Source organism: Tachysurus vachellii, chromosome 1, assembly GCF_030014155.1.
Source record: "Tachysurus vachellii isolate PV-2020 chromosome 1, HZAU_Pvac_v1, whole genome shotgun sequence".
Taxonomy (NCBI): domain Eukaryota; kingdom Metazoa; phylum Chordata; class Actinopteri; order Siluriformes; family Bagridae; genus Tachysurus; species Tachysurus vachellii.
The window spans coordinates 13207550-13220614 of NC_083460.1; the positions used below are offsets into that span (position 1 = coordinate 13207550).

Here is a 13065-nt window from a genome sequence, read left to right on the forward strand (position 1 = left end):
TTACTCTCCAGTTCTGATGTAGATCATTTTTGGTGTATGGGGGTAGACCTCTCTTTAAACTGTTATTCCTGATAGACGGAATTCAATTAATTGTTAATGAAGTGTTACGGGTACTTACCGGTGGAAGGGAATTGTGCGCTATGAGCAGTTTTGCCCTGGGCGATCCCCGTGCCCCTGCGCTGGGCTATAGGGGGGAAAGAACCTCTGCTAGTGCCCTTCTAAAAATGGAGAAATTAAAATGCACACAGCCAAGGTCATGTAGTACAAAAGCTACTGGGACATGGAGCGATGAACACTGCTGATCGGAACATGTCCGCTAAAGAAAATAAGAAAATGGTTGTTCCTAAGATGGCTTTTGTTATTCAGCAGAAAATAATAATAATAATAAAAAAATCTTTGAGTTTATCAATGTACCTTTCAAAAAAAATGGCAAATTCTCCATTCATTGTCCCAATTAATCATTATTATATTTTATTATTATAAACTTATGTTCCTGTTATTTACCTCTACAGAGATTTATTATAAACCTCCCTTGATATAATATGTATGTATATCTTTTATATATTATATATATATATATATATATATATATATATATATATATATATATATATATATATATATATATTTGCTTTAAATAATGCACTTATTTATTATAGGATTTATTAAAAGAGCAGTCTTTATCTCAGGAGGACTAATTTATATTTAGATTTAATATCTATGCATGAAACACTAACGGTATAATTAGTAAAACAGTCAGCACAAAAAAGAGTATGTGCTGATATTTAAAATGTCATACTTTTTTTTATCACAATATTTAATGATCTAATACACATGCATCATGATGTATAAGGACCACAGAATGAAGGAGAATGTGTAATTAAACAAAAATATGTTTACTCTTTACTGTGTACCTTTAGTTGTGAAACACAATAATGATACTTGAAGTGACTCATTTTTCTGTGCTGTGAGGCTATATTTACAAAATGTTATTGCAGTTTTTGAACAGCTGCAGATTAGAGATGGAGACGAAAGCACAGACACATTACTAACCACGTCACATATCTGGTGCCACCTTTGTCCTGCAATGCATGATGGGACAGGTCAGTACAAAATATGTCTGTCACGGAACATCTGATGATGTGATCTGTCTTTTAGTGTTGTACTTTGTTTAGAAATGTTAATGGATTGATGTGATAAAGTGGACTTAGTGTTAATACCCTGATACTTTGATAACACCGTGGCTCCATGTGGTTTATTACTCTTATAACACTGTAATAAGAACCTCATTTAATGTCCACCAAACTGGTTCATTCCTGTTGTTACTTGCATTATAGCAGGTATAAACAGTCTCTCCTTCACCAGCCTCTCTTTTATCAACCTTATCAAAGATTATGCACATTTTTATGTTTATGTGGACCATCTACTGTTTGAGTCACTGTGACTCAAGATTAAGATGTTACTTTAGAAACCATAACTTATTAGAAAGAGTGAATTAATATACCAGATTATTTATTTATTTATTTATTTATTTATCTATTTATTTATTTATTATTTTTAAACATACAACTCTTCTACGGTACTTTTTACTTCTCCATGTTGGGAAGTAACTTGAATTAAACAATTTGTCTGCAGCCTGAATGGAATCGTACCTAATTATTTGCCTTAATTGACGCACGGTTTAATTGCAATTAAAAATGCAAATGATAGTGCAGATCTTTGATTAAACTCTCTAAGTTCCTTGTTGGTTTGTGAATGTCCTGGAAGATTTGTGGCTGTTGACGCTCTGCTGCAATAAAACATCAGGAGACGGCGTAATTAACCTTAAACACTAAAAAGGATGTGTGTTTTAATTACCGTCCTCTCAGCAGCAATGCAGCGTTCGGCCTTGTCTTAGTGGTGTGTTATAATACACAAATTACATGCTAATTAGGCAGAACAATGCTTTGGGATTCACAGTTACATTTGCATATGAGCTAATTAACTTTCATTAAGGAGTGAGCTAATTACTAATTTCAGGAAGATTAGCTTGAGTGTGTAGAAGTGATCTGTGCGAACAGAGCTGTGTCTTTTCGTCTCATTTATTACAAATATTGGATGTACTCGGTTCTTATAAAATAATTATTTCTCTGATAACTACACAATTAATAATCAGAGCTGAGATTAAAAACAATGCTGTTTCTCAGACAGAACATTCGAGAAGATAAACGTTCTTTATGATCTTCTGTTATAATTTAGTGCATTTAACTAGCACTAATTAAACCCCATCACTGCAGAGTTTATCTTCACCCCACTGATAATGAAGTACATACATATGAGCAATTTAATGAATTATGTAAAAACTAAATCGAGCTTGTCAAAAAGGAAAAAAAAGTCACGCCCGACACAGGAGAAGAAAAAAAACCCTCCAAATTAATAGATGTGCCAATCATTTGTCTCAGAGGAATTTCCCTGTCCATATACATTAACAAAGGTATATGACTTTTACATCAATCAGATGATAATTGCTTTTGTGTCTGCTTAAATGAAGTTAGTGCTGAGGGGCATGAGCACCATTCCAAAACGCCCCTTTTTTCCCCTCAAAACCCATTTTTAAAGACTTTTGTTTAAGACGCTGATCGAAAGACAGGCGCTGCAGTTCTCTGCTGATATCTCAATATACTGTCTCGAAAATTTAGTTAAAACGTGTAAAGCGGTGAATAGCGAGCTCTCTGTGAGGCTTTCTGCTGTGACGAGCATGAAAAAGTGGCGCTTTGAGAGTTTTCCAGGATTTTAAACAAGCAGGTTCTTTAGTCTAGTCTCAGCTGTGTGCTTATTCCAATTTTTTATTTTAAAAAAGTCATGTCCTACATTTCCATAATACACCTATGCGTTTGTTTTTGAAGACTAATTTGTTTTGTTCTTACTTATGCTACATCAGCGAAAAAAGCAGTTTGTCATGTTACTGTGACGTCACAAACCGTAAAGTCTGTCCTGAAGATCGAAGATTACACAGTATTTCTTTTTTTTTACATTTTTTAGTCTGTTTACTATTAATAAAGCACCCGCTCAAGACAAAGCGCCTTGTTGTATGAAGCTGCTACTGTAGAAACTATAACCTTAATATGGACCAAAAAAGATTCAGGAACTGTAATGTCATCATCAATTCCTTCAAATTTTAAGAACTCTTGAAATCATGTACACATTTTTTAAAATCATGTACACTTGTTATTTATTAGTACATGGTCATAATATACTTCTGAAACATTTATATACATACTAATTAGTCTTGTATAGATTTATTTCTGTTACTTTAGTTCAACAAATCCAGTAAATTACATAAATCTCAAATGCATATTTCACAATAGAGGGTATATAACGTATATTTGAGGCCTAATTTGTCGTTTTTTGTCTTTAAAATAACTCAGCTTGCTCAGTCTGAATTGTTTATTAGATAAGTGTGTGAGTGCTGCCGTCTACTGGCCGGTTTGAGAATTACAAACGCTCACAACTGAGATCAGATTTACAGTAGATAGAAGTTTAATACTTGTCTAGAATATACAGAATATATCTAGAGTTCCAATGTGAAAGTAATTGATTTAAGCTAAATACGGCATATGGTTAACATTTATTTTGCTCATAGTGTTACAAAGAAATGTAATGTATTGGTGAATTATGCTGTGGATTAAATTTATGAACTGTAGCATTCAAATCTGCTGCACTGACCTGAGGTTTCTGACTGAAGTGTAAAAACAACACAAATGTATTTTAATCTGCAACATACAACTATTCTTTCATTACTGGGAATGGTAAAACAGCAGTTTGTTTTGTATTAGGACCACAGGAATAAATCTAAACTACAGTGCATAAACTTTGACCTTGCGAATCATTACAAATTGCATCTCAGGTCTTAAACTTGGTAGAAGACTATTATAGAAAATCTTTAACTTTAGAACGTTTATTTTGTTCCTTGTGATTTTATGGCTGCTTTTCTTAGGGCTAATTTTTCAGGGAACAAAAATTCTAGGTCTTAGTGTCCTTGTGCTTGTTCAAGTGAGGAATTTAATCATCAGGTTTTCTTTATTTGGACAAACTTGTGAAATGAACACAGAGAGCAGTGCTAAGTGACAGTCCTTTATTGCATAGACACCTTTTGTAAGAGCGTTCCTCCACACAGCCTTTGTACACGTTTTACAAAACCCAAGAACATATTTACAGCATTATTTTTTGTGCAAACTTGAGATTCTTTATGATGAAATACCTAGAAGACATGCATAGCAGAGAACTTTGGCCAGGTAAGTGAACACAGTTTTCTTTTATTATTAAACACATCACTTGTGTATGCAGTTTAACACACTATTAATGGCACAAAAATATCTAAACTACTAAGGATACTTTAGTAATAAGATATTTAAACATCAAACACACTCTTTCTCTACAGGTGGATTCTAACAGTATATAAGTCCTAAAATATAACTTTGGTGGTGTAAGTAAAATACTTAAAAAGAAAAAAAAACAAAAAAACTGAATCTGGCAGTGTGAAAAACCCTTAAGTTAAAACACTGATTAAACAGTTTACCTCTATAGGCTTCTTCTCAGCTTTCTACAATAAGGATAAAGAAAACAATGTCATACTTTTTTTTGTACACGTATGTTATTTTCCAACCTTGCAATTCTTGCAACTCTTAAAAAAAAAAAAAATTCTCAATCTAATCTATTCCCTCAAATAGAAAAACTAAGCGAAAGCAACAGCACTAGAACTCATCACTACACTGTTAGCAAGTGTTGTAGACAGTTCCTTAAATCATAATGCACAATAAACAACAAATCCCAAACACCCTCTCAAACACAACAGGTTAGTGGCATGTAAAAGATCTGGACACCCTGGCAAAGAGAAAAAGAATAACGCTTAGTGTGGGTCCACCTTTGATGATGACTGTGTTAGGCTTAAGCTCAAACCAGCAGCCATTTCGCATTGTGAAGGTCAAATTGTTTTCAGTGTTTGCTATTGGGACTGTTGCCATGGTTTCACCAGTAAGGCCACTATAGCACAATATGTCCACACAAACAAAATATGTAATGAGCTAGTTACAGAGCATCTTAAAAATAAAATTCAGGCAGAAAAATCACGTGTATGAAATGCATATGTGCTGCAAGTTTTGTCAGAATGATCATGAAATAGCAATGTTTCCATTTTTTTTTAAAGATCGAAACCCTTCATGTACACAAAGAGAATGACAAAAACACCTACGCAGTTGTGTTTTGGGAAAATTAAACAAGAACTGTGAGAAGGAACATACTGAAGCAGATAACAAGGATAAGATTTCACAGCTGAGCCAAAGAAAGACGGGTTTCTCACTCATATTGCTTCTCTGCTCATTTGCATACACCATATTAGGTTACTTATTCACTCACTGGTGCCAACTTCAATATTCACTCCACCCCTAGCTGCTTAGATCAGCAGCTCTCTTTAAAATTAAATGGCTTTTTACTAAGCACCAGAGACGCCATGGTTAAGACGTCACAGAGAACTTGATTAAGTACAAAACTAAATAACAGGTTTAGAGCAGGTTAAGTATTTATATATTTTGTAAGCTATGATGTGTGTGTTGCCACCTGTAAATGCCAGAATGTCAATTAACAAATGTGTAAATGAGTATACTTTAGATAAATACCTAGTTGTAAATGGTAACAAAAATACTTTGCTGGTTAGACTTGCTGGTTAGACACGTAATAACCACATTCTCTAAACAGAAAAATACAAGCAAAAATTTTTGGCATTTCACAGAAGCTAGTATTTCCCCAAATTAAACATTTTGGTATATGATTAATTCCCCCATTTATCCATACACATTGGTATTCATTTGATGTCCTTCTTGTGTTAAGTTCTAAGATTGTGTGACGCATTTACACATACATAACTACTTTTTTTTTTAACATTTATTAATTTCTCCAAAGCAAATTAGTCTTTAATTGAGCCATTGAAAGTTAAATATCTTCCTCAAAGACCTTTAAACCATCAACCTTCGGATGAGGACCTCAAAGCTTTAACCATCACTCATTACAGCAGATCGATGTCTGATGACTCAACAAAACCACTGACAGGTTCGGCACAAATTTGCGTCTTTAGCCAATGACATCCTGCATGCAGGTAGCTTTACAATAAAACTACCTGTCTGAACTGGCTCTGGGAGTCCTGGAGCTTTGGTGGTTTTGGAGGTTTTTCCACACTTCCAGCTTGTTGCCGTGACCTGGGCGAGGCAACTCGGGTTGTAGAAGATGAACCACTGGTGTTCTGAAAAGAAAATCGCAAAGGAAACAAATCAGAGATGAGCTGTAGGAGAATGGAAAGAGTGAGAGCAGCATATTGTGGTATTACAGAGACCCAGGAAAGTACAGCCAACATGCTGAAGTGAAACAACCTCACATCATGCACAATCAAGTGACTGATCACGTGAAGATCAAAGGAAATCAGTTGGATAGGGAATACCATCACCATATCAAAAAGTGAAGTAAAGACAAGAACAGCAACGCATCAAGACTCCAAAATCATAACAAATCACACACAGGACTGAACAAAGAGGTTTCCCTGTTGTGAATCCACCCCACAGGCACCTACAAACACATTCACGTTAGATTAAAGTCAGTGGTTAGAATGCAGAACCTCAAAGACAAACCCAAAGCACCGAGAAGCAGGCGAGAGGAGCTGAATGGAAAGACCTGTTTAGTGCTGCAGGAGGAAGAAGGTAGAGGAACGCATTGCACTTTGGACTTCTTCCTCTGAGGAGGCTTCTGAGGCTTTGGCCCTAGAGGAGCTGGTTTCCTTGAAGGACTGCTTTCAGCCTGTGCAGCTTGGTTCTCTGTGGCTCTTTTGACATTCTGATCTTTACAGGAGGTGTCAGGGGACAGTGCAGGGTCCATATTTGTGATTGTGGTTTCTAGTTGCTTAATTGTCTCCTCCAGGCTGTCTAAGGTTTTGTATGCAGTTTGGCAGATCTCATTAGTCCTTCCTGCAGAGGGTTGCTGGCTGATGGTCTGGGATTCCGTTGTCTCACCGGCCGAGACGTCAGGACTGGTAGTGTCTATACTGGCTTTAATCTCAAATCTCTTGGCTTCTCTTGCTTCCTTCAGCGTACCGTCTGGTTCCTCCTCATCCTCATAAACAACCACCTGCAATGTTTTCTTGCCTGTTTTTGTACCAGTACGAAGGGCCTGGCCGATAGCTGCCAGTTGCTTCTTTGGAAACTTGAACTTAAACTTTTTTTTAGCTTCTTGCTTGCCGTCACTGGGGAGGTCTACTTGGGACACATCCTCCGACACCACAGAAGAGCAATCAATGAGTTTCTGCTCTTGACCAGGTACTTGGAGATGATTACCCCTAGTGTTGTCTGATTTACTGCTGGACTTGAACTGATGGCCAACCCTATCCTTGGTCACCTCTTCCTCACTGATCTCCTCAGTATCCTCGATGATGCGCTCCTTTGAGAGAGTCCTGTCCAGCTCTTCTTCACATTCGAAGATGGTGGAGAGACGCTTGTAGGCCTGTCGGATGTCCATGGGCTCATCAAAGACAATGATGACTGGTTTTTTACTGAACTCACCATCCTCTTGGGTGGACACAGTCTCATCCGTTCCTACTTTAACAGTTTCAACGTCTTGTTCTGTGGAGCTCACAAGCTGCTGGTATTCTCCAGTGGACAGAGCCTGCACTCTGGTTTTGGTAATCATAAAGGCAATGTTATCAGGTGGAGGTTGAGGTTCCTCTGGGGGAAGGTCAGGGCTCAAGCTAGTCTCCTCATTGTATCCGTTTCTACCCTTAGACGTTCTCATTACCACCACCCGTGTCTCCTCCTGGTACCCAGTTTCTTCTGATGGCACCAAAGTTTCTTGTTGTACAGTTGAATTAGCCACGTTAACTTCAGATCCATTGCTGGATGGTTTCTCAGCGCCATTAATGAGATTTTCAGAAGAAACCAACAAGTGATCCTCTGGCTTGCTAGCAATACTTTTTGGAATATTTGCTTCCTCACCGTCACTGCTGATATCCTTCTGAGTGTCAGTTGACCCTTTTAGGCTTTCTTCTGCTGATTCAGGGGAATCTAAATTCAAGCCAGATGGCATTAATACGTTTGGCTGTTGAGTAAAATCAGGAGAATTCAGATGCGCCACCTTAGACAAGGAAATCACTCCTTCCCCGGGCTCGCTTTGGACTTCAGATCCTCCGAGTGGATTGTTGCTGGCTGTTTTTGCTGAGCCAGTAATGTAATATATGATCTAATGATAAACGAAAAAAAGATTTTTAATGTGAGACAACACAAATATTCACTGGAAAAAAATTAAGACAAGCCAAGAAATATTTTACCCCAGATCCAGGTGAAGCAAGAGGAGTGTTTTTTCCATCTTCGCAATGGAGAGCAGAGTTCTAACATTTTTTAAAGATAAAATGAAGTGTTTCAAATCTTACATTCAGCAACAACTTTGAAAGCTACATGTTGATAAAACAATAATCAGGAACCTTATCCACATAGTCTTGGTAGAAATCATGCAAGAAGCCTGAAAATTAAATGACTTTAAAAGGTAAAATATTTTATCAGTTGTTTATCAGAAGGCTAAAATTGGGAAACAAATGTATGTTAGTATATTCATTTACCATTCCTAGAAGATTTAGATGCCGATACATGATATCCTCAGCCTTGTTTAAATTGAGCATGCAACTGATGTTTCTCAAGTAGCATTTAACAAAGGTGGAAGAAAATCTAGAACATATACCATACAAATAAATCTTGAAGAACTCTTTAAATGGACCTAAAATGATCTTAAGCTTCTCAGCTCCTGAAAAAGTTTCTTTTGATGTAAATCTGCTAAAATTAAATCACACAAAGTAATACTTACTCTACAGGGAACATTAAAAAGGATTAAAAAGGAGATGTGAGACAGCATAGAAGAGATGCATATTTCATGACCCTTTAGTCCAGCAACATTTTAATGCCATTAAATCCATCAATCCATGCCTCTGTCCATCAAGCAACAGAAATGAAAGTGTAAGAGTGGGGTTAGAGACACTGCAGCATACCAGTGTGTCTCTTAAAGCACTGCAAGCATGGATAAAGCCAAATCAAGGCATAGTGTTAGTATTGCTGGTTAAAAGACCGTTAAGGAGCCTCGATTCAGGAGGATATCAGCATAATGGCGGCAAACAGCTAGGGGGCGCTAATCTGAATTAGTTACCTTTGGGTCAAACGAGGAAAGAGAGAAGGCGGGCTCCAGCTCTTGGTCTGGGAGCACGTGGGTGGTCAGGTCAACAATGTATCTGGGCTCTAAGTCTTTAACAGGACACTTCTCAAACACCTGGAGTGGAGTGTGCATTAACATTACACACTATTAGGTCTTTCAGAACTGGACAACACATCGTTTTTGGTGTAAAATTTCATATATTGAGCAAATATGGTCTGACATTTGTAGCCAATTGAAAAACACATGCCCTATAAGAGTTTCCTTATACTGATCTTGGTGTGTAAAGTAGACCTGAGAAGGTTAAAGAAGTTCAACTCCTTTTGAGGGAAAGTGTGAGAAGGTCAGCTCACCACTAGAGGTCAGTAAACACCAAAATATAGCACACAGCAAAGTTTACCACTTTAAGATGATACCTGAGGACAGTGTTGGTGTCAGGATGGGTGTGACTCTCATAAACTAAGTGTGTTTGTTATAAAACACCTCCACCCTACTGTGCATGTTAGACAGGTTTTTAGGTTGGTGTTTTTTCACATTACTTTATACCTTCATTCAGGCTGAGAGTTTAACTGGGTGTGATCAGGTGTGTGCAGAATATACAGCTATTCACCTGCAGTTCTGCTATGATCTTATCTTCATCGTGTTCCTCCTCCTCTTCACGTGTGTTGATCGGAGGAAGTGTGCGTGGTTTGGGTTTCAACTCTGGACGAACTCGCTGGGGTTTGGACTGGAGAGCTTCCTCCTTCTCTCGCTCCTGATGAAAAAACAAAGTTGATTGACACCTCAGTGGTGTTTACTAATGCACACATTGTAGTATGCTAATTTCACCTTTCAGGAAAAAAGTCGTAGTTGAAATAGCAGCTGAACAAATGAATGAGTCACTTTTGAGTTTATGCTTTTGTGAAACTTGAGATCCAAACGAAGAAAAAAATCTAAAAATGTAAGAATGTTGAGAATACTGCTGTACTGCAAAACATTAGGAGAGGTATACGCCATCTGTGGTAACTATTGTACTACACACAGTAGTAGCCTGATCTGCTGTAACCAGTAGTTACATTTAAATGTGCAAATGTTTGTGCACTCAATGTACTTATGATTAATTTCATAAATATTTGCATAAACGTCTAAAAGAAATTGTTGATTTTGTTAATCGCTGATACACCTTCTCATCAATCAGAATTCAGTACCTTCTTTGTTTATATTATGGTACTGTATGTGCCACTGAGGGTGTTTCGTATTTTTGGAAACTCATTTCACTTTATGTGAAACAATTGGAATATACAAAATACCTAGGACAGCATTTGTGCTCTGGGAATGTGGCTAAACAAGGTCTCGATCCATCACACACACCTGAGGGGGGGCGGGGTCCTGGCGAGTGGTGAAGAGGACCTCCCCAGAACGTCCGGTCGTCAGTCCTGTCGCTGACATGGGGAATCTTCGAGGTGGAGCAGGGGGTGGAGATTTGTTTGCTCCATCCTGACTGGGTGCTGCTCTGTCCACACTGGCTTTTTGTGGCTTCTCTTTAGGAGTTCTATGTACACACTCCAAGCTGGTTTGGACTGGTTTGTCTGCTACTGGTTCGGCTGGAGAGGTGGCCTCTGTTTAGACACGGAAACAAAGACGTGTTGAAAACATTTCTGTTTGCACATAGAAGGTGTTAAAGGCCAAGATGGTAGTAGATGTGGTTTTCTAGAAGGCACAATGACTTACACACGTGGACAAAATTGTTGGTACCCTTCGGTCAATGAAAGAAAAACTCACAATGGTCACAGAAAAAACTTTAATCTGACAAAAGTAATAACAAATAAAAATTCTATGAATGTTAACCAATGAAAGTCAGACATTGTTTTTCAACCATGCTTCAATGGAATTATTTAAAAAAATAAACTCATGGAACAGGCCTAGACAAAAGTGATGGTACCCCTAACTTAATATTTTGTTGCACAACCTTTTGAGGCAATCACTGCAATCAGACTATTCCTGTAACTGTCAATGAGACTTCTGCACCTCTCAGCAGGTATTTTGTCCCACTCCTCATGAGCAAACTGCTCCAGTTGTTTCCGGTTTGAATGGTGTCTTTTCCAGACGGCATGTTTCAGCTCCTTCCAAAGATGCTCAATAGGATTGAGGTCAGGGCTCATTAGAAGGCCACTTTAGAATAGTCCAATGTTTTCCTCTTAGCCATTCTTGGGTGTTTTTAGCTGTGCTTTGGGTCATTGTCCTGTTGCAAGACCCATGACCTGCGACTGAGACCAAGCTTTCTGACACTGGCCAGCACATTTCTCACTAGAATCCCTTGATAGTCTTCAGATTTCATTGTACCCTGCACAGATTCAAGACACCCTGTGCCAGATGCAGCAGAGCAGCCCCAGAACATAACAGAGCCTCCTCCATGTTTCACAGTAGGGACAGTGTTCTTTTCTTGATATGCTTCATTTTTCCATCTGTGAACATAGAGCTGATGTGCCTTGGCAAAAAGTTCCATTTTTGTCTCATCTGTCCATAGGACATTCTCCCAGAAGCTTTGTGGCTTGTCAACATGTAGTTTGGCATATTCCAGTCTAGCTTTTTTATGATTTGTGTCCTCCTTGGTCGTCTCCCATGTAGTCCACTTTGGCTCAAACAAGGACGGATGGTGCGATCTGACACTGATGTTCCTTGAGCATGAAGTTCACCTTGGATCTCTTTAGAAGTCTTTCGGGGCTCTTTTGTTGCCATTCAGATTATCCGTCTCTTTGATTTGTCATCAATTTTCCTCCTGCGGCCACGTCCAGGGAGGTTGGCTACAGTCCCGTGGATCTTAAATTTCTGAATAATATGTGCAACTGTAGTCACAGGAACATCTAGCTGCTCGGAGATGGCCTTATAGCCTTTACCTTTATCATGCTTGTCTATAATTTTCTTTCTAATCTCCTGAGACAACTCTTTCCTTTGCTTCCTCTGGTCCATGTTGAGTGTGGTACACACCATGTCACCAGACAACACAGTGACTACCCGGAGCCCTATATATAGGCCCACTGACTGATTACAAGATTGTAGACTCCTGTGATGCTAATTAGTGGACACACCTTGAATTAACATGGTCCCTCTGGTCACATTATTTTCAGTCTTTTCTAGGGGTACCATCATTTTTGTCTAGGCCTGTTCCATGAGTTTATTTTTTTAAATAATTCCGTTGAAGCATGGTTGAAAAGCAATGTCTGACTTTCATTGGTTAACATTCATAGAATTTTTATTTATTAGTACTTTTGTCAGATTAAAAGTTTTTTCTGTGACCATTGTGAGTTTTTCTTTCATTGACCGAAGGGTACCAACAATTTTGTCCACGTGTGTATATTCACTTAGTGACACTTAAAAACTAGAGACAACTTAGAGATACAGTGTGCATCTAGAAACATTAACCACTAACAACAACCACTAACAAACATTAACACATGTAAAGCAGTAAACATTTTGATTTATAATTATTTTGCAATTTTTCCAAAAAAGAATCTTAATGTACTAGCTTTTTAACCATTTTACCAAAACACATATTTTATATAAAAAGCAGCAGTTATTTAAAATTATTTCAGTCAATTTCTAAGAACAGATACTAAACACAACATTTAGATAAATTAAAGATAAAGATAAATTAAACCCCACCTCCTCTAAATAATCACTGTTTGCTGAACTAAACCTGGCAACGTTATTTCTGTTCCTCTGGCCACGCCTCCTTCAATGAGACTGACCAGCACAGAGGCGACGCCTCCTTCACTGAGACTGACCCATAATGACAGGCACGCTGAAGGTGACTTATTAGTCCAGTGAAATTTCATTTAATTTGATTTAATATGATTAAAAGCAGATAAGGGACAG

General features: G+C 37.9%; 1 protein-coding gene across 4 annotated transcripts in view; it reads right to left on the reverse strand.

Moving 5' to 3' along the window:
* Nucleotides 1-4100: 4100 nt before the first annotated feature.
* si:ch211-207d6.2 (sickle tail protein) overlaps nucleotides 4101-13065 on the reverse strand; it is a 44307-nt gene continuing 35342 nt past the window's right edge. For 3 of the 4 annotated variants that reach the window (XM_060873411.1, XM_060873424.1, XM_060873433.1), the window contains 6 exons: nucleotides 10561-10808; nucleotides 9821-9964; nucleotides 9208-9327; nucleotides 8342-8401; nucleotides 6700-8253; nucleotides 4101-6274 (listed from right to left, as the gene is read on the reverse strand). In XM_060873411.1, coding sequence (XP_060729394.1) covers nucleotides 6137-6274; nucleotides 6700-8253; nucleotides 8342-8401; nucleotides 9208-9327; nucleotides 9821-9964; nucleotides 10561-10808 — 2264 coding nt within the window. In that variant the 3' untranslated portion in view covers nucleotides 4101-6136. The remainder of the gene's footprint in view (nucleotides 6275-6699; nucleotides 8254-8341; nucleotides 8402-9207; nucleotides 9328-9820; nucleotides 9965-10560; nucleotides 10809-13065) is intronic. The other variant, XM_060873417.1, reaches the window with a different exon arrangement.